At 36.4% G+C, this 21574-nt stretch overlaps 2 protein-coding genes across 5 annotated transcripts in view; both read right to left on the bottom strand.

The window, feature by feature from the left end:
• LOC146162953 (NACHT, LRR and PYD domains-containing protein 14-like) overlaps positions 1–21574 on the bottom strand; it is a 193112-nt gene that overhangs the window by 7919 nt on the left and 163619 nt on the right. The gene's annotated exons all lie outside the window — the stretch shown is intronic.
• Positions 1–21574, bottom strand: part of LOC146162954 (uncharacterized) — a 165620-nt gene that overhangs the window by 7650 nt on the left and 136396 nt on the right. The window contains exons 5-13 of one of the 4 annotated variants that reach the window (XM_083381500.1): positions 12852–14189; positions 12563–12628; positions 10950–11059; positions 10682–10752; positions 10225–10354; positions 9566–9629; positions 6791–6847; positions 5995–6236; positions 395–550 (exon numbers count right to left, since the gene is read on the bottom strand). In XM_083381500.1, coding sequence (XP_083237626.1) covers positions 395–550; positions 5995–6236; positions 6791–6847; positions 9566–9629; positions 10225–10354; positions 10682–10752; positions 10950–11059; positions 12563–12628; positions 12852–14189 — 2234 coding nt within the window. The remainder of the gene's footprint in view (positions 1–394; positions 551–5994; positions 6237–6790; positions 6848–9565; positions 9630–10224; positions 10355–10681; positions 10753–10949; positions 11060–12562; positions 12629–12851; positions 14190–21574) is intronic. The other 3 variants (XM_083381501.1, XM_083381503.1, XM_083381502.1) reach the window with 3 other exon arrangements.

The raw sequence follows: 21574 nt of genomic DNA, 5'->3' as shown, positions 1-21574 counted from the left end.
GGTAAAGTTGCAAAACGTTTCAATGTTTGATTTAAAGTGACAAAGGTGTAGGTACAGTTTAAAATCCTTACCCACGTATCAAAGGTGCAGTAGCAAAACACGAATATATATTATCTTTGATAAAAATTAACAATATAATCATGCCAAATTATAAATTTATTATTTTTGTTAAATTTCACGAATTTGCTTGTTTGGCAACTGTAGCAAAAAATGGATTTAATGCTTGAATGAATTACCAAATATTTTTATGGAATGAACTATTCACTCGGCTAATAAAGTAGTTTAAAATAATGTTTAATAACTAATGAGTGTATGTGTACTTGAGCTAGCCGACTTTTTGCTAAATTGGCTGCTGTACCTCTGACTGCTTATCGATACTTTAAAAACAACCTACTTTGCAATCTTTGTTCTTGATGGCGTCGGTGAGTGGACTGATGTCTGTGATGCCACAACCACCCAACACCAACATCTCCAACTTGTGAACAATCTCCGACAAACTTTTCACTCCGGCGTTTTGGATTTGGTTGCCGCTGAGGGAAAGCTTCTTCAACTAATTCATAGAAACATAACGTCGTGAGTTTAAATATTTCCATTCAATGTTTCGTTGAAATAAATTATTTTGTACAAAAAGCGAAACAAAATCTCAAGTAATTTTGGACGAAAATATACGAGTGGCAAAAACACCGCAAAAAGTTTTATTGTTTGTTTTAAGGTGACGACAGGGAAGGTACAGTCTAAATTATTACCCGCATATGTATTAGATATTTCAATCAATTACCAAATGTTTTTAATAATGCAGTAGTTATAAACTTAAGCTATTTACCCGACTAAAAAGTAGTTTAAAGTAATGTTTAATCACTAATGGGTGAGGGTGTATATGTTCGCAAGCAAGCCAAAAAAATATTTTTACTTTTATTTCGAAAAAAAAAAAAAATTTCTTTAAGTTTATACCGAAACAAATTTCAAGTAATTTTGACCGAAAATTTAAGGTAAAGTAGCAAAACATAGCAATGTTTGATTTACTGCAGAGGTGTGCATGTTAAAGAAAACAAAAGTGTGGGCGGCCGTACGTTGATACAAATTTTGTCAACTCAATAAAAGTTGGTTTGTGAAACTGACCTAACAGTACACATGTTTTTAAATATAGTCTTAATGCGTCAAGTCTCCTTCTAATAAACCTCTTGCCATTTTGAAACCCTTTTTCCGCTTCGGGCGATTGACGTTAATCAGTTGCAAATGCAAAGGCGTTCACTTTGGGTCGCGACAATCTTTAAATTTATGTAAAGCGGCGTATTTTTGTTACGATTTATGGTTTGCATAAGCACACAAAGGGAATGTGACATCGCTGCCTCTGGTTTTTATTTCAGCGCTAGTATTGTCACACAATATTTTTTGTCAATGTTTATTATAACGTCACACAGGTCCAGGATTGGGCTTGTACCTTTAAGACAGTGGTCGGCAAACTGTGGCCCGATGTGGATATTTTAGCAATTTTTAGTGGCCACGAGTTATTTTTTAATATTTCGGTCATATCATGTAGTTGTTGGGCCGCTTAATAACCGAACATTCATTGTACTGTATTATATTACGGGTGGTTAAGAGTTTTTGTTTTGGCTCATTGTTGCATCACAGGGCAACCAGGCCATCCCCCACCCGTGCTGATTGACACCAACTCGCCCGACTGTGGCTTCGGCGAGAAATGTAATTAGTTGGTGTAGGAAAACTTGTGTTAAGCACCACTACTAAGCGAAATATTACTTAGCGCCAGTTATTTCCTTTAACACTAAGGTGCAAATACATTCAACACTACACAAATAATAAGGTTAATCGAAGTCACGTTCGAACTCGTAATAATGACTTTTTGTCCCGTTTTAAAAACATCGCCATTGCTGCAGTGGTAAATAGTTGTGAGGTTAATTTTTTAACTTAAACGTTGTTAATTAAAAAAAATGTTTAACCCAGTCGTTGACGCCTTTGAAAAGTTTATTGGACTTGTGATGTACCCAGCGATAAAAAAATTAACTTTTTAGTATTTATTAAATTGTTTGTATTCGAAAATTATACGCAATTACTGCAGTTTTTGGTAACAATAAGTTCAATTGCAAATGTCTTATAATAACATTTTTAAGCAGTGTTTTTTAAGATGTTTTCAGGGAGCGCAACGGTCCAATGAAGTTTAGATACGAAACGAAACCATTGCGGACGCCCTTGGAAAATAGAAACGACCTACTATGGGCGTCACGCAGCACAGAACCTCTGGTGCATATGGTTAACTTTGTAAATGGTTTAGTTGTAAATTTACAATTATTTTGTCATTATTTGCTGTTCAGTCAGTAACTATAGTGTTGTTAGGCAAAATGCGGTGTTTTGTTTGTGGCGCTAAGCAACCTGCGGTCAAACGTCTCAAGCAAAAAAACACCAGAATACGAAAAAAAGAGAGCGCGAGGATTTTTAGAAAAATGGAAAACAGTCAGGCCATAGAGCATTTTGACAAAATAAAACATTGATCAACTTCCAAAATATTTATTGATGAGTGCAAATCTTTTAAGTGAGTCGATTGCTTATCACGAGCAAAGTGAAGTCCATGCATTAGCTCGTTGCTCTAATAGCATTCAATCAGCTTAATGAGCAATACAGCAAACGAATGGGCAATTTATGGAGAAACGCTCACGCTATTGCTAAGCACAGAAGACCGATCTGCCATTACTGTTGGTTGTGTGAACTAGGACAGCAGCATAACGAAACAGACATCCGTCCATGTACCGATCTGCCATTACTGTTGGTTGTGTGAACTAGGACAGCAGCATAACGAAACAGACATCCGTCCATGTCCGCTATAGCGTTAGGGGCTTGGTGCAAACTAAGTTTGTCGCCTTCGGAAGCCCAGAGAGTCCGAATGCTGCAGGTATTTATGATAGTATTTTAAAATCCCTTTTAGAAGTGGGTATAAGCAAGGAAGAGATTACGTCAAGGTTAGTTGGCTTTTGTTTGTGATTGTCCACTGCTTTGCACATCGTTTGCAGCTTTCCCTCAAAGACGCTATAATACAGAACAAGCTATACTAAAGTGTTCTTGTCCTGTTACTGGGGCTATACTATCCTTACCATAACAGTCCGTAACAGCGTCTAAACCTTAGACGGGCTTTTGAGGGCCTCAACCAATCTGCCTTAATGCCCACGAGAGTTTGTGGCACAAGATGGGTCGGTCATACTCTGCTGTCAATCAAGAATGTTATACGAGGGTACAGCGCAATCCGCGCTCAACTTGGAGATCTTACAGCAAAGGAAAGGGTAAAGGAAATTATTTTTCGGTAAATTTGAGTGGTGATGTAAAACATAGAGCGGTAGGTTATTTACGGCCGATGAAGAGATCTGATGTTGTGTCTTTATAGCATTTACTTGCCGATGTGCTAACCCCGATTCATTCGTTATCGCTGTGGCTACAGTCTGACCAGGTAACCCTGGCTGATGTGAGGAAAAAATTTGACATAACATTAGATGTTCTTCGCATTCTTGAAGAACGGAATTTTCTACAACAAACGTTTACTTTTCAGTTTACATCGATAATTTCCAGGACTGTGTTTTTTAAGTTGGTAATAAAAAATAAAAAAAAGTTAAAAAATATACGTATAACATTTTTGAATACGTTTTCCGTTTGTCCGCGACGCACTTGACAGCCTTCCACGGCGCAACGGTAAAGAAGCGCTGATATATGACAGCATCAAAACGTAAACAAACCGGAGGTAGAAAATAAAGCACATTGAAATTTTTCGCAGTATTTAAAATAGTCAAACAGTATTTAAAATGGACTGTGTTTGTCAAAGAGGCGGTGGTCGAATGAATTACATTGCCGACCCCTGTTTTAAATATACAAACATTTTCCCGCGTATAAAACGGTTAAGCGCAACAACAACCTTACATAAGAACAATACCCTTACATTGTTACGTCAGAAGTTAAGAATGGGGGGGGGGGGGGGGGGGGGAACTTCTACAAGTTCTTAGAACGAAAGTTGCCATTTAAGCTCAAATGTTACATACAGTATTACAGTGCTGTTTGTTACTATTTATATGTGAACTTTTTGTAAAGTTTTGTGGAAAGTACTTTTATGTAACGCAACCTTATGTGCGTTCAGCGCCCCCCAAACGAGAAATAGACCCGAAACACCCCCCTTGTAACTCGCCAACGCCCACAAAGGGGCGGTACCGCCCACGTTGGGAACTTCTGATCTACATGAAGCACATGATGCGCGTCAAGTACAAAATGGCGGAAACCCAGCGAAGTTTAATCCATGTTAATCGCGAACTCCCAGGCACCAATTATCGGATTTTGTTGATTGTCATCATAAATTTGATGCGATATGTTGTGATCACATCTCTAAGGATACTCTATAACAGGGGTCGGCAACCTACGGCCCGCCGATGTAATTCATCCGGCCCGCCGCCTCTTTGACAAACTAGACACCAGTCCATTTCACATACTTTTTGACCATTTTAACTATGCAAGTGCGAAAAATTTCAATGTGCTTTATTTTCTACGCCCGGTTTGTTTATGTTTTGATGCTGTTTTTTGAACTGGATCAGCGCTTCTTTGCGCCGTGGAAGGCTGCCAAGTGCGTCGCGGATAAACGGAAAACGTATTTAAAATAATGGACATATATTTTTTATCATTTTTTTATTTTCGTCAATGTAACAAAAACTTGCAACAAATTTAAAAGAAATGTCGGTTTACCAAAAAAAAAAATCGCGCTTGCTTTGCTCATCATGTCTGCCCTAACTTAAAAGCTTAAAAAACGCTGAACTAGATTAACTATTAAGGTTATCGCGTTTCTCAAAGTAGCTTTATTATACTTTTCATTAGTAGTATGGATGACGATACTACTAACATTAGTAGTATGGATGATGTGGACTCGAATTTTAAACCAAACAAACGCTTTTTTCTCGCTTTGCGCCAACACTTTACTGCCACTTAAATGTAATTAAACACGTTTTTAAGCGCAAAAAATATCCGAGGCCCGGCTGATTCACAGTTGTTCTAACATTTTAATCACACAATTCTTAGTTAACATTTTGTGCGGCCCGCCCTTTCTGAGTTTGGTTTTGGCCCGCGACTAGAAAAAGGTTGCCGATCCCTGCTCTATAATATGCAGTACTATTTTCAATAAACCTAATTCAAATGGTTAAGTTGTGCAAATATTATTAAAAACACCCATTACCTAATGTGTCCACATTTTTTGTTAACCTCTAACGAATCACTTTATTTGAGTGAGCAATCACTTAAAACCGTGACCGTATATAGCCCACAGTGTCAGCGCAGCAAGCTGTAAAAACGTAATTCTTATTAGCACAACGCAACACTATGACGTCACAATGGACAATTTAACTTGAAGCGTGCAATGACGTCAATGGACAACTAATAATCAACTTGGTTTGGAAAAGTAAGCTGCCTGAAAAGTTTATTAAACAAAAAAAATTCTTCTTCAGGAGCGTCGTGTTGATTTTTTGTTAGGTGCTTCGCGGTCCCAGAAAATTGTCTTGCGGCCCCCAAAAGGACCGCGGACCCCAGTTTGAGAAACACTGTCTTAGGCCAAAGCGACATAAGGATTTTGAACTCCATAAAAATATAATTTAATAGATCAATGCGTTTTTGCTTAAAGCGCAATTCCTGTTTAGTCTTTGCAATACAGTTTTAATGCTTTGGAAAAAACGCTACAAACTAACATTCATAAACCAATCGTTTAACATGTTTGTGGCCCCTGAAGTAAACTAATAAGTTGTCCCGGTAATTAATTTCATATTTATTCTGTACCTTTAAAAACAGGGGGGGGGGGGGCGATTCTGTTTTAACATGCTTCCTTATATGGGAAACCACGCTACAAGTAACTGTTAGCCAGGGTATGGCATTGAAATCTTTATATCAATAATGTAACAAATACAAATTAACATATAAATAAATTAAACGAGACAACATGCTGATAATTACATGAAAGCACTTTACCTTGTGAGTCATTTTCCCGATTGCTTCGCAAATGTGTCCCCAACCTTGACTTGTCAGGTCGCAGTGGGACAGATCCAACCGCTCGATTGTTTTGTCGACATGCTGGAGCATCCGCCCCAAAGCGTGGCATGAACTTGTACCGATGGTTTGGAAGCGAAAACGAGCCCTCACAGGGAAGTGCTTTGCGAAAGACTGGATCACTGCTTCATTGCATTCTTGCAAATCAACAATCATTCCAATATCTAAACACAGTTTTCAACAAATATTAAAAAAGCAACAAAAATAACATTGTAGGTTGAACCAGCAATTGGCACTGTGACGTCACAAGTGTGAATTGTTCTAACAATGGTTGTTTAAAGCAGAAGTTCCAAATTTTTTAGACGAACTGATTAAATAAAAATATGTTCACGGACCGGCAAAAAATCACAATAAATAAAAGAGATAGTACTTGTGTAAGATATTGTAATATTTCTGCCATGTAAGCGGCTTATTTTATGTTGTTGGACAACTAACTTTCAAAATCGTAACTAATAGTAAAAAGTTTACGTGAGTAGATCAACCCGGAGAAGAACTTGTTTCTAACGAAGTCATTTTTACACGAAGATATTTATTTAATGCTAGGTTATCCATAGATTGATGATTTTATATTTTTACCTCCAACTACTTTAAGAGTTTCTTTAATCGCGTTCACGGCTAAAGCTTGTAGCGCCTAATATGCTCACGTGTGTTTTACTTGTTTGAATACATATGTCCAGTGAAAATATAGCACAAAGTAAAATAAATGTTGTAAACTTACCAGTGGGCTTTCGTTTGAATTGCTTTAAAAGGCGTTTGTAGAACATCTCAGCCTTGCCTGGAAATATATCAGGAAAACATATTTTACAAACATGTAAGTTTTTCTGTTGATAAACTTTCACTTTTCGCACTTTTAAGTCGCCCATCAAGCTTAATTAGATGCTGAGCAGGCGCGGATCTAGGATTTCAGTTTGGGGAGGGCCATGAATTTTTTTCAGATATGACGTCACAATTTTTTCAGATATGACGTCACAAAAGTATACCATTGCGTGACGTCATAATTCAGGTAAAAATAACATCGGCTGGCCGAATAAACTAACTCCTGCAAAATAACGCGAAAAACAGACCTTTTGATAGCACGAAAAAGTAATAAGGTTAGCCTCTACAGTGGGCCGGTTTCCTAGTTTGACCCGGTATGAAGAATATCGCTGAAAGATGCTACCATGTCTATTGTCTACACATCTTGCTTTTTCCCGAAAAGGCGAGAGCAACCGCACATGCCACCGAAAAAGCGCCGAGGCCACGTCGCAATAAAACCATAGCGTTGTCTGCTGCGGTCAGCTGTGGTTCTTTCATGACACTTCTCTCAATTTTTAAGTTACTGTAGTTGGTTTTTGCCAAATAAGGTTGCTGAAATGAACAAAACTCTATGCAGAGTTAATCCTAACATTAGATAGGTTACACAAGGGTCGGCAACCTTTGTGTAGTAGTCGCGGGCCAAAAGCAAACTCAGAAAGGTCTCTGCGGGCCGCACAACATATGTTAAATGAGATTTTATGTTATTACAACTTTATAACAATTGTGAATCAGGTGGGCCTCGGATTTATTTGCACTTTAAAAACGTGTTTATAATTACTTTTAAAGAGGCAGTAAAGTCTTGGCGCAAATTCACTAAAAAAGCGTATACTTGATTTAAAACTCGAGTCCACACGTCGCCATCCCCCTACTGCTATTAAAAAAGTGTAATAAAACTACTTTGAGAAAACGCGATAAATTTTATAGTTAATCTATTTTAGTGTTTGTTAACCATTTGGGGCACACCTGGCGAGCGAAGCTAGCGAGCGCGATTTTTTTTGCATACCGGTATTTCTTTTAAATTTCTTGTTTTTGTTACATTTAAAAAAAATGGTTAAAAAATATTTGTCGATTATGTTTGAATACGTTTTTCGTTTGTCCGCGACGCACTTGGCAGCTTTCCACGGCGCAACAGTAAAAAAGCGCTGATCTAGTTCAAAAAGAGCATCAAAACGTAAACACACTGGATGTACAAAGATCATTAGCGCGAAGCGCGAAAATTTTTCGCATTTACACACTTCAAATACTCAAAAAGTATTTAAAATGGACTCGTGTCTAATTTGTCAAAGAGGCGGCGGGCCGGATGAAGTATATTGGCAGGCTGGTTCTGATACAGATTTGCATTAACAACAAAACACTTTTAATTGTACTTGGATATAAGTTAGTTATTATATAGTCGAGGTCAGCGTACGGCAGGCTGGCAGAATCTTGCCAGACTTCTGGTGACAAGCATTTTTGGCGAAAATTCTTCGGTTTTTGGTCGCGCCCCTTAAATGATGTGTTCGCCAAAGGAATGTTTGAACCTTGCCATGTTTTGGCGATAAACAAGGCTAATAATAAACGTAGCACCGAAGGCGCAAAACATTTTGTGACATTAAGTCATTAACAAGTTAAAAAAGGGACATGTGAAGGTACAACCTGGGGCCTGGGGATGTACGTACATGTCTGTTTTTCTTGCTTTAAAAGTGTTACATAGATAGCTGTTTTCAGGCAAACCTGTGTGAAAACGTGCTGCTCAAAACGAAAAAATATTCTTTGGATAAATTTTCAATTTATATTGCTCGAAATAATGATATTTATAATAAAATTTAACAGAAATGGTCACAGTCACAGTGCCATATTACCTTTGGGATAGATTTGCTGAAAAAAAAGACACAGAAACGTAGCAAAACCAGGCTAAAGAAAATTTTTAGCATTTGCGTAATTAAACAACCAAAAATATACTTTAGGCCTTAGGTGGAGACGCATAGCCTGGTACATCCTTAATATGCCGATGCAAATGTTATACCTGTACATTTAACAGGAATGGGGAATTCAACTCAATATACAGGAAATCAACTCAATGTAGAAGTACTTGCCAATTCAAAGTAAAATTGCCAACACGTAACAATTGTATGATCAAAAGTGTGTACCTTTTAAAATAATAAACAGTCTATAGGCCTTACACTACCATAACTTTTTCCAAAATGACACAAACAAAATGAATTTCTGCCAATTGTAGTATGTAATGTTATTACATATTTCCGCTGTTCAAAAATATATGTGTGGAAACAACCACAAGGTATTTTGTAAATTGGATGTTGGAAAAAAACCTTTAAAAAAAATATTTTGAAAAATAAATAAAATTTTTTTTTTTGCTTAATTTTTTTGCACCACTTTCTTCGGTTTTCTGGCTGATTCTTTGGCCGACATAGTCGCCAAGTCGCAAGCATTCTGCTATACTGGCGTACGGTCACTTAAGTCGTCTCTGCAAATCTGAAAAACGCCGCTTTGCGCGAGTGCGCGAAACGAATTTTACCATCGAACACCACTACAAAGCTTGAAAATATGTCTTATTTTGGCGAAAATAGGCCATACTACCTAGGGAACCGCGACACCCCCCCCCCCCTAGATCCGCCCCTGATGCTGAGCATTTATTGATTTCTAAATGAAGGATAATCTGAATCATTGCCAGGTGTAAGTTCATCAAATGGTCGCTTACCTTCATCTGTTGGTTTCTGCGGATTGTCCGTAGCTGCTTGTTGCTTGGCAACCTGCATACATAGCTGGTGAACAAACAGAACAACTCTTATAATTATAAATGCGTATCAAGCAGAAGCATGGGCGCAAAGTGTGAGGTTACCTGGGGTTGGGAGGGGTGTTATTGGTGACGTCACATTCACAGTGACGATTACAGCGCTGGAGTGTGAATAATGTTGTCTCACACAACTCATATTTAGTGCTTTAATTTGAATACTGGTTTATTTTCGTCCATTGTAAAAATCTTAACTTACGATGAGTTTGGTTTTTGATATTCGTCATGCGAAATGTTGCTCAGAACTCAAGTTTAACATTTGTTTTAGAATGACAATGTTGTGACTTAAGTTTGACTTGGGCTTAAGTAACTAACGACTTATACTTGTTATTTGTCAAAAAAGACTTGAATTGGACTTAAGTTGCTTGCTAATGACTTGACTGGGATTTAGTCATTTTAAATTATCTTGTTTAGAACACTGGGTGTGATGCGACCCCGATGGCGTCTAGCTACAAAACGTTCCCAGATGCCAACCTGTAGGCTATATTTATTCCATTGTATTCACATGTGATCAAACTAAACTGCTACTGATATCATTCACACCAAATTATAGAAAAAATAGCAACCTGTTGGTCAGTTTGTTGATGTGTCGCTTGTACAGAAGGTGCTTGTCCAGCAGTCGGTTGTACTGCAGAGGAATCTTGTGCCAACTGTGACTGGGCTTGCTGTGGGTGGAAGCTTCCGGGTCTCAACTGGCTACAAACAAATAAACTTTCATGTTAAGTAGTTTATTAGTAATTAGTTTTAACAAAGAACCATAATAAAGTGTTGCTATAAATCTACACAAGGGCTTACTGGCCGCAATCAATACATTTGTCGCAACGTTGTTTTCATTGGGCTTAGGTTACCGACTCCTGATGTAAGCGATTAATCCAATTAAATAAGACCTGAACAACTATGATTTCTATGGATAAATTGGCCATGTCTTAGTCGAGGTGAAATATTCTGGCACGACCAAATCCTAAATATGTATAGCGTTCGACAAAACTTGTGGCAATAAACAGGTTGTTGGTGATAGCAAACCCGTAGCTTGAAGTTGATTGCGCTTCTCTTGGAGCAACGCTTGGATGTTGATCGAGCAGCAAGGAGCTTCTCTGTATCATAAAAATATTAAAACTATTCCAAACATCCAAAACAATTTCTTTCATTTTCACTAATTAGTTAGCTAAACTAATTTATATAAAACTTTTAAACCAAAAAACTGCACTATTTAAGCAAAACAGCACAAAATGCTACTGAAATTTATTTGTTATAATATATTTAGTTTATTTGTAAACATCAACTGCAATACTTGTAGTGTGGATGGTGCGCCATCAAGTGGTTGCGGAGTTGCCAAGTGCGTCGATGAACTAGTTGATGGTTCTGACGTTCCTGGTTGAAACATAGCAGTTTGTCCTTGAACTTTAACGTAAAAAATAACATATTATATTTCTATAAATATTTTTTTACTTTAAAGTGCCTTAAGAGAATTCATTTTTCCAATTCAATAATGTGACTTTTATTAAAGTTACCGAAATATTTCCTTTCAACTTTTATTTTTAGCAAATTGAGCAAACTATGATAGACACCAAACCTGTGCACGTTTGGCAAAATCTGGTTAAATGTTGACATTACATCTGATTTAAGGAAGTGCCGTTGCTTTTCAGCATTAATTTGCGGACTTTATATTACCATTGTGTTTGTGCTTTGAACCCACTAATAAACTAATTGCGACTGGCGTTTGTGTAATTTTTCCAACGGCTTTGACTTTGACGATGAAAGCGCAGCGGTTTTACAACGGAAGTTTAAAAATTACAAAATATAGCTTAGAGTTAGACAGTGGTCCCCAACCGGGGTTCGTTCTAATGCTCAAGTATGCAGCAAAATATCTTGATTTTTTAAAGATTTTATTTATTGGTGTATTGGCAAGACTCTACGATTAGAGGTAAATAATCAAGAATAGGTTGTTTTGACGAATATAAATCTTTCCGAAAAGGGAATGGTAAGCAGTGACGCCATATCTTATGATTGTGACGTAACACGTGAAGTTCGATGGAACTGCTGACCAAAGTAAATTGAGAAGGTTTTACGATGATTTACCAAAGTATAGAAGCTGTTTAACTAATTTTCAAACAATATATACGTACGTAATTAGCATTAGCAAATAATTTCATTAAGATAGACATTTCATTCTGATAAATATGAATATTCAGTTATTATTTGAATTTTGAGTCTGCAAAAAGTGTCCCGCATAGAATAAAAGCTATGAGCGTGCTCTTTCAAAATAACCCTGTTAATATATCTGCAGTATACACTTCTTTTTTCAGATCTCTTAGTGTAGGCAGTTCAGCCAGCAAGAGTGGCTTAAATGGGCCGACGGTATGCCTAACTTTACATCTCGTACTTAATGAAATTCTCAGTGTTTCAAATTACACAATTATAAACAAGTATAATACTCAAAAAACGCATTTAACTTGAAAATTAAATATTGAACACAATCCAACATTTTATATATAATACTATTGCAACTAATAAACGAAACTTCGATTAATCAAAAAACGAAACTTCGATTAATCACTGTTGTGGTTACCTCAATATTTAATACCATGTTTTGTTTAAGAAAAGAAAAAAAATAACAGACTGCAATCTCAGCAGGTATAACGCAATTCCATAATTGTCTAAAAATAAGTATAAGCCACAGCAAATGAATTTCACTTAAAAAAATAGATGAAACGTAACCTAAATTTTGCATTTTTTGCAAAATTTGGCAAAAATTAGACTTGATTTCCTCACACCAATACAATTTAAATTTTGTAAACAACGGTTTTAGGTGTCTGTCTATCAAAATCCATATGAGGCAGGTGGAATTGGAAAAAGTTATTTCGCGACCCGCCCTAATATACATGCAGTCACAAGCATTGTTACCTTTCAATTGCGTTGGTTGTCGCTGGACTTTTTCACGAAGGATGTTGAAGAGTCGAGCAGGAAAATCTGTAAACATTTCGTTAATTCCTGCGTTGTTTGCTGCTTTTACAAATGTGCCACAAGTTACAGCTATTTTCATGTATAAATCAAATATGGCAGCAAAATAGCTATTATGAAGTTCTCCATTTTTAGGGTTTCACCTAATTTAAAACAAATCATTCGAATCAACCGAACTGCAATTGTTTTAAAACTTGAAAACGCGAGCTGAAAACATAAAAGTTCAACGTACTTGTGATTTTCTTGAAAGTTGATTCTGGAACTGTGAAGTCATCTCCGAGTAGAAGCCCACATTGGAACCTTCTCACCATCGCCCAGTGAGGCTCAACGACCAAATCATAGACAATCTTACTAAACTCAACTGAACTCATGTTCTGGCTAATATGGACAGCTGTGAAGAATTCTTGAAGTAACTGATGTGAAAAGTAAAACTTTTTGTCGCCATCGAAAAGTTTCTGGTTAAAGTGAGAATACCCAGGTACTGCGATTATAATATCCTGGATTTTAACATCACTTAAACCTTGCTCAGCCATTTGTGGAAAGGTCATAATGACAGTTAAATTCTTTGTAGCGTTGTAAGCGATTTTGGTAAGTTTGACTTTGATTAGGTTGATGTCATGACCCTTGGCATGTTCTGAGCGTCTCAGGTTTTCAAGTAAAACTATGAAAATCTGAGTGATGTTACAAAGTTCGGTGAGATTATCTGTGCCCAAAGCAGCCAAAAGGATCAATTGAAGCATGATTGGGGTAAGACAAAGCTCAAGTAACATGGGTGCAAGTTTGGTAAAGCTTTTCCATATTCTCTGGGCTTCATTTTTAGCGAATGCAAAGAATAGTGTTTTCATATTTTCTGGTGTAAGCTCATGTACCAAAACAATTTCCTTGGGGCGAAGTAATTCATGGAGGGTGATGATAGAATGTGGTCTGGAAGTCAAAACTATAGAAATGCCTGGAAAGAGTTTTCCGGTGCATAAATTAGCAACTACCTCTTCAACTAACATGGGAGTATCGTATGACGCATTTCTAGGCTTTACATTATCAAGTGACCAAGTTGCCTGATCATAACCATCAAGTATGATACCAAATTTTTCTGGGGACTCCATCATTACTGCAAATATGGCGTTTCGTTTTGTTTCGCTTAACAATGGGTACGCATGGTCAACCACAACCTGCCTTAGAGTGACTTTTTCTGACCCATAGTGCATGTTCATGCACAACAGGAGAATCCAGATTATGGACGAGGTGTTTGACAGTCGTCTGGCAATAGTAGATTTCCCAGAACCAGGAGCCCCAACTAAAGCTGTGTAGCGATGAGGTACTACACTACCATGCCATCGCTCATAACTGACCTCTTTTGAGCCGGAATCGACATACCTTTGTTGTGTGGAAGGCTTGTAATTTTCAGTTTTACCGGCTCCACCTTGATAAAAGTTTTCCTCTGTCCTTAGAGCTGGATGAAGACGGGGAAAGTTTTCCTGCTCGTAGTTTAGCCCGAGCGAAACAACTTCTTGCTGTGGTCTCTTGAGATCTTCCTTTACCCTTTCCAGCGAAATATCTTCAGTCGTTGAATCTAAAACAAAGTTTATTTGCAAAATAGGTTAAAGAAGTAAAACAATCGATTCAATAAATTCTGCTTGTCCTTGGGAAAAATTAATACATGTTAATTTGGGTTAATGTTCGAGTTTTAGACCTCAGCAGACAACAACGTCATCGGTTGAGCAAATTAATACCACCTACCTTTAGTTGCCTTGCTACCTTTAAAGGTGTATTATAGCTGCCAAAAAATTAATTAACTGTGAGAGGCAACACACAATAAGTATTATAAGGCCAGCAATATGTTTATCTTTATTTACAATGCTTTAATTAGGCTTTTATAACCCAAGGGGAGGTGCATGTATGCAAGGCCTCAATTTATTTTGTGAATGACTATATATATTTCTTCGCTGGGTTAAGGTTGATTCTTAGGTACCGAGCAGATGCTTTAGCACTTATTTTCTTTTTGAGCGATCAATTCTGTATAACGCAATAACTTTAACTTAAAACCGGGTGTTGTACGGTGAATAAAATGCCCAGTGCACAGATTTCACAATTTCCTTGCACATTATCAAATAACCTTTATTAATTTTGGTTCAATTTCATAAATTTTCTTAAACAAAGTATATTTTATCACCCCTTTCCCTTCCCGTAGTTAAACACAAAAGTAACACACTAGATTTAATATCTACATCAGTGGTCGGCAAACGTTTTTGTCGCATCCCTAAGTACTCTTTTCAGCGCTATTGAAGAAAATCACGCTCCCAAAAGTATATTATGAATTTAATGTTGTACATCAGGGGCGGGCAACATACGGACCGCTGTCGGACCCGACCCACGATTTTGAGCGGCCCGCAGACAGTTTCCGGTCTTACATGATAAAAGGTGGATCATTTTCCCACATCGTCCCGCCGACTGGAAAAGTTACCCGCCCCTGGGCTACGTAGACATTAAAGTAAAAATAGTGTTCAAAGATTCTTTAATGCGCAAATAAATTCAAAGATTTTTCTAATGCTTTTGGAAAAACATCCTTTCATTTAATAATTATGCAACAATTAAAAACATTTAAATATTGAAAGACTTTCTGGCAACCCTGAATAGCTAGCCAAGCTGCTCAAAACATTCCTATAGCCCAGTGGTCTCCAAACACTTTATTCACCAACGTCAATTTACATGAAATGAAAACAGCATTAATATGCGACCCCAGTTTGTTTTCTAATAAGTAATGCCTGAATTAAATACCACAAGAGATTGATTATGCTTAAGTTATACACAATTCCAGAGAACTGGGGCTACACATGTGTAGTAAGATGAGAAGTTTAAATTAACACCTAAATTTACACACATGAAAAAAAAAATTAAAAATAAATGTTAAAAAATATATGTCTAATATTTTTGAATAGGTTTTCTGTTTGTCCGCAAAGCACTTGGCAGCCTTTCATATCAAATCATCTTTGATTTGGCAGCATTTTCATATCAAATCATCACAAAAATTGAAATTTTGTAACCACCCGTCCCAGATTTTTATAATATTTATGTTGTGCAAAATATGGATCAAAAAAATATGTTGGCAAAAAAAAAAACTGCAAAAATTCCAATCCGTTAGGAAGTTACAACAATTTAAAATTTGATCACTAGAGAGGGTTTTTGGACACCCGAAAAACGCAAATGTACATTTAAATGCAATAAATTAAGTAAAAATGGAAGCAAAAGTTTGTTTCCTACCATTTTTGGGTCAAAATTGCATTTGGATGCGTTTTAGAGGCCTTTAGGGACACTTAAAGAGAAACAATTCTCCACGTATCAAGCTAAAAAAAGTCTGCAAATATTTAGGAACCCATTTTTTTTTATATACCAAGAACTTCCAAAAAAGCTTAAAATGGAAAATTAGACTTGTGAAAAAAATTAGACAATGCACTAATTTGTCTATAAATTGAACTTAAGCTTAGCGCTGCAAAACGTAAACAAACCAAATGCTGTTATACTATTCTTGCACTTACGTAGTTAAAATAGTCAAAAAGTATTAGAAATGGACTCGTGTATAGTTTGTCGAAGAGGCAGCGGGCCCGATGAATTACAAAGAATACTTGGTTTATTGCTATTAAGACACGTGACCCAATTACATCGAAAAAACACGCAGCTTCGACTGGTGAGTTAAACCCTGACAAAAACGAGCAAAAATCGATAATGACTTATGAAAAGGGGGGGGTCCGAACCCCCACCCCTGGATACGCCACCATGCAAAACTAACACCTGAAAATATTCAACAATCGTAACCCCGTCTAGTTTTACTTGGTAATTCAGTAAATGACCCAGCAAATAAAATAATTCTGTAGTTTGGGTTAATTATAGCAAAAATTTACATTGATATCAGAAAAACAGTTGTTTCGTTAAAAGAAACAAATTTGACGATAAAGGGGCGTTTCCCAAAATGCAGATAGATCCAAAATGTTGTGAGGAAAATTGCGCACATTGCTTGTAATCACACAAATAGAAGATATCACAAATAAGTCACTAGTAAGACATTGTTTAACGCGTTGATAAACACGTAACAGGCATATTTCAGAAAACGAAAATGAATTATGAAAGTTTAAATCAAGTAAAATATTCAAGTTTTATCCACCAACCTGCTTCAGTGATGTTTTCATCTGGTTGGACGTTGCCTGGTGGAAGATGAATGTGAACATCACCGAGATGAAAGTTTTCAGCTTGTATGTTCTGCACATGATGCTCTTGAGTCTCATGTGTGTGAAACTCTTTCGTCTCATGAGTGTGAAACTCTTTCGACATCTGAGGCCAGTAGCTAGGTTTTAGTTTAACAATACAACCCGGGTGCTTCCAAATTACTGACACATTAGTTAAACAAACATGACAAATATCTCAACACACTCTATTAGGGCACGTCAAATGATTTAACGCACATTTTATATCAACTTAAGAAAGGACAACTGTTAAATCACTACCACATCATTAACATTATTTTTATATCACTAACACTAGCGCCAACTAAACGGTTGCACAGTGCACACATTTTGTTTGGCTAAACGAAAGTCACAGATATCAAATATATTTTGCCCAATATTACAGTTTTACAACTAAGCATTCTTTTTCACTGAGCATGTTGATATTAATATAAACAAAATGCTTCTATGATATAGATCAGGGGTTCCCAACACCTTTTAAAGGCGGCCCATTTTTGAAAAAAAATCAGTTCGGTAAAATCTCGCGACCCAAGCAATTTGTCACATTTATAAGCCATACAAGATTGCGTTGCATGCAAACAGCACTGCAAAGTGCCTTTTCAGAAAATAATATGTTTAACCTTTCCCAAACATAACATGTTTAAACCCTTGCTCTAACCACTGCTTTTGTTGTGCAGTTTTATATTGGAGTGGTCCTGGTCGGCAAATTAGGGAATTCCAGTAAAAAGACAGAAATCAAAATAACATCAACGTAGAAATAACACATAGTTTGAAATAAAACCAAATTTTGTCAGAATTAAACTTAAACCACTAGAAAAAATTTAAGCAATCTTTTACCAAACCGTAACTTCATCACTAACTCCACCAATAACTCTAACCCGAAGCCAATTTTTAACCCAACATATTACCCAAACCCAACTCCAAACATGGAAAATCAGTCCGGTAAATGTGGCGGCCCACAAACTGCGCCGGTCAAATTATGTCGTTTAAGTTTTATTCCATAATTTTTATTATTGCCTATTTATTATGTCTATTATCTTAGTGCCATGGACGGTACTATTTATAATTCCGCTTTAACGATTCTTACTTTATAGATGAATGTGTGTTCACAAATTATGCAATTGTGAAACTCACCAAGTCAATGTTCTGATCATCTGGAGCTCCGTTGCCTTCTTCTTGATTATCGGCCATTCTCTTTCTTTCAAGCAAACACTAAGCAAAAGCAACTTAATGAAACAACCTACAGCAAATAAATTACCACTTACAAGCCAAAATAAACCAAAACAAGTCTACACCAGTCATCTTCATTGAATAAAAGGCCAACCAGCAAAATCGTAGAATACTACATTTGGGGTAAAATGTGGTGAAGTTAATAGGTTTTAAATACAAAGTCATATAGAAGTAGATATTTTGGTACAGACCTTGTATCAAACATCTATTTATGTGTAAATTTAAAGTTACACGCCTTTTCAGTTGTACAAACGACCAGCTATAAGTTGTTAAAACAGCTTTCTAACATAAGTTGGTGCTATGATGAATGTTGGGTATTAGTTCAGCACTTAAAGCCAAGCGACAAAGCAAATGCATACAAAATTATACAGGATTCTATTGAAGTTCTAATGCTTTGCAAGGCAGTGCTTATACAAGCCAAAATACTTGGAAATACGAGTTAATCTTATTGATATATGTACCATTGTTCAGTCCAACTTCACAAAGGTTGGACATTACTATAAATATACTATTCATGTACAACAGGGGACATTTTGGTGCTGCGACCCCTCAACACAATTTATCAAAACTCGTGCCCTTTTTATAGCCACACTGATAAGCATAAACAGGCAGTTTCTTCATATAAATAGAAACATAGCTACCAACAAATATGGGCTTATAAGGAAAACCGGCATATTATGTGAAATTTTAATTTAAAACCCATGTTTTTCTTCAGTAAAGTTAGCTTGAAGTGTAATTATGTTGGCATCTAAAGCACATTCTAGTTGTTTAGAAGGTGAGTTGTAGATTGCTAAGTGCACATTAATTGCCAATAAGATTTTGTACAGCACAGCATGTGCGACAGTCTGCATGGCACATTTTCTTAAACAACAAAATAGTGCACAAAATAAAACAGGAATAAAATAATGTGCTTTTTAGGAATAAAATAAAGTTTGTTAGACACAACTGAAAAGTATGTTTCGGAGAGAATTGTGGTAGCAAAACGTTTTAATTTTCTTGAAGAGTCCTTTGTGCCCCCTTGCAAACCCTTCATGTCCCCGTAGGGGGGGCGCATCCCCCAGTTTACAACCCCTGATGTACAGTAGTGAGAGTTAAAAGTATCAGCTACTTTAAGTGGTAAACGAACACACAAAACTTAGTTATTGCAGACAGCCACTCACCTCACTAAATACTTTATTCGCTTCTTCTTCCGAAAATATCACAAATCACAAGTTTCAACAAGTACTGGTTTACTTACTACTAACAACAAGAAAAACCTGCAATAAAATACATTTAAATCTTCATGCAATATGAGCTTCATAAATCTGATTGTTTTAGCATTATACTTTACTGTTTTCACAGTCACACTTAGGTAAGCCTGGATGCCTTGGTGCGCAAAGTTGTTAGTTTACAGTAAAGGTCAACCAAGTACGACCTATGCAGCCTGTCCGGTTGATTTTATCGACCAGCGGCAACATATATACTCAACGAAGGTAACATATAGTAAGTTAATAAGTTTGACAGCTGTAACTGGCCCCAAGCGTCAGGTATTACAGTTATCCAGTTCTTTGTTAAAAAGTATGGTGGCACCAGGTATAGAGGGTTATATTTACTCAAACAGATTTTATTTCAGTAAAGACTGATGAATAAGTTTAAAGAGTGAAATGACAACATTGTTTTGTGTAGATTCCTGTATCCAGGAAAATAATGAATGAATTGTTTTTCGCTTCACTCTTGAAAATCTAAAAATAAAACTGGTTCTTAAGTAACAAACTGATGCCCGTAGGTTAGCATTAAACACAACTCAACCAAACAAACAAACTTGGAAGAGCACAGTGCATGTTTCATTTCCACAGTTGGGCTTAGTAAAGGTAGTAGGCTACCTGTTATAACAAATATACTTAGTATTTGTAAAATTACAAACAAGCTTGTGAGATCTTTAAGCACCAACAGTTTAACAACATGGTTGAAGGCCAAGGGTTAGGCAATTATTATAATGGTTAGACAATTACAAACAACTTGTAAAATGGGAAACTCACAACAGTACCTAAAGCAGAAAAATCTATAAAGCATAGTGCCAATGACATGATAAAGTCAAATACGAAGTAATATCCACGACAGAGTAATATCTAAATCGTTGGAATAAGACCTAACCTGTCGGAACAAGTATTAAATTCATCGGAATGAGGCCTAAATGGCCAAATCAAGTCTAAAACTGTATGAAGAGGGTAGGGGACGGGGGCCATGGGTCTGGCACCGGCTGTTTTGAAGTCGATGTTTGTGTGCCTTAGATTGAATGGCGCCTTTTTTAACAAGGGATAGGCAATTACATAACTGGATCCGTCCCTGGAAAGAGTGGTGTGTATATAAATGTTCAAACATATAGAAAGTCATGCTTGTTTCCTGAGGTTTGAGTTGCAGATTCCAAAATAAGTGTTTTAAACAAAATAAGCCAGGCTGCATTTGCCCAGGTCTGTTCCAGACTGCCATTATAACTTGGTATAACCACATATTGATACGACAACACGGCTTGGCATGTCTAGACTGTTAACAACATTTTAAACACATTTAGAACATAAAAAGGAGAAATTTATTATAGCATCTAAAAATCGGTATTTACACCATGATTATTTCGACTGTTGTAGAAGTGTAACTACTGCAGTGGGCGACCAAACCGAATTAAACGTCGACACACATTCAGGTCGCGACCCATAGAAGCACGTCTAGGGGTCAGTAGGTGTTTAATACACACAATATATTGGTCAACAAAAAAAAAAAACAATGCTAAATTGGGTAAATACATTAAAAAACTGTCGCATATTTAGATGTAGAAAGACAAATTTAGATGCAGAATTAGGTCATGTCTGAACAAAAGAAAATAAGTTAAAAGCAATACTTCTAAGTGATATGAGCTTACAAACATGAGAGAAACCTAATCAATATGGAAAAAACAATCTATGTGCAGAACTTAGTAAACCGAAAATCAGTTTGTATATATGTTATAATATGATAAATATATTTCACTAATAAAAGCATATAAGCATCGTTGATGCAGGTTGTGGATTGTACAGTGCACCACTTGCCAAGAACAATTGTTTGTTTTTTTTTATTAGCGTACTTCTTGGCTTATATTGTGTTATGTTTTTAGATACTGATAATGCTTTTAGTAGCGAAATATATTTATCATATTATAACATATAAACAAACTGATTTTTCAAGTCTTGTATTAAGTTTTATCTCATCATTGATGTGCAACCAGTAGTTTGTTTTCATCATTTGGATTCAGGCAGATTCTGTTATAGGAAAGAAAATTCAGATTATTAGCATGTTACGTGATATGAAACCCTTTTCTTGTTACAGTTTCATGGTTAAATTAAGATGCTCATACAGATAAAATATAATGTAAATCTACTAGATTGGGAGTTAGTAACTTTCCCTTACAACCTACAATTCTGGTTCATTTATATTTTAATAGTTTATTAAATTATTACTCAACTTCACTTTGTTCAAC

Source organism: Ascidiella aspersa, chromosome 2 (assembly GCF_963924565.1).
Source record: "Ascidiella aspersa chromosome 2, kaAscAspe10.2, whole genome shotgun sequence".
In the NCBI taxonomy this organism is placed as follows: Eukaryota; Metazoa; Chordata; class Ascidiacea; order Phlebobranchia; family Ascidiidae; genus Ascidiella; species Ascidiella aspersa.
Note: the sequence above shows the minus strand (reverse complement) of the source record. Positions and strands in the feature narration are given on the sequence as shown.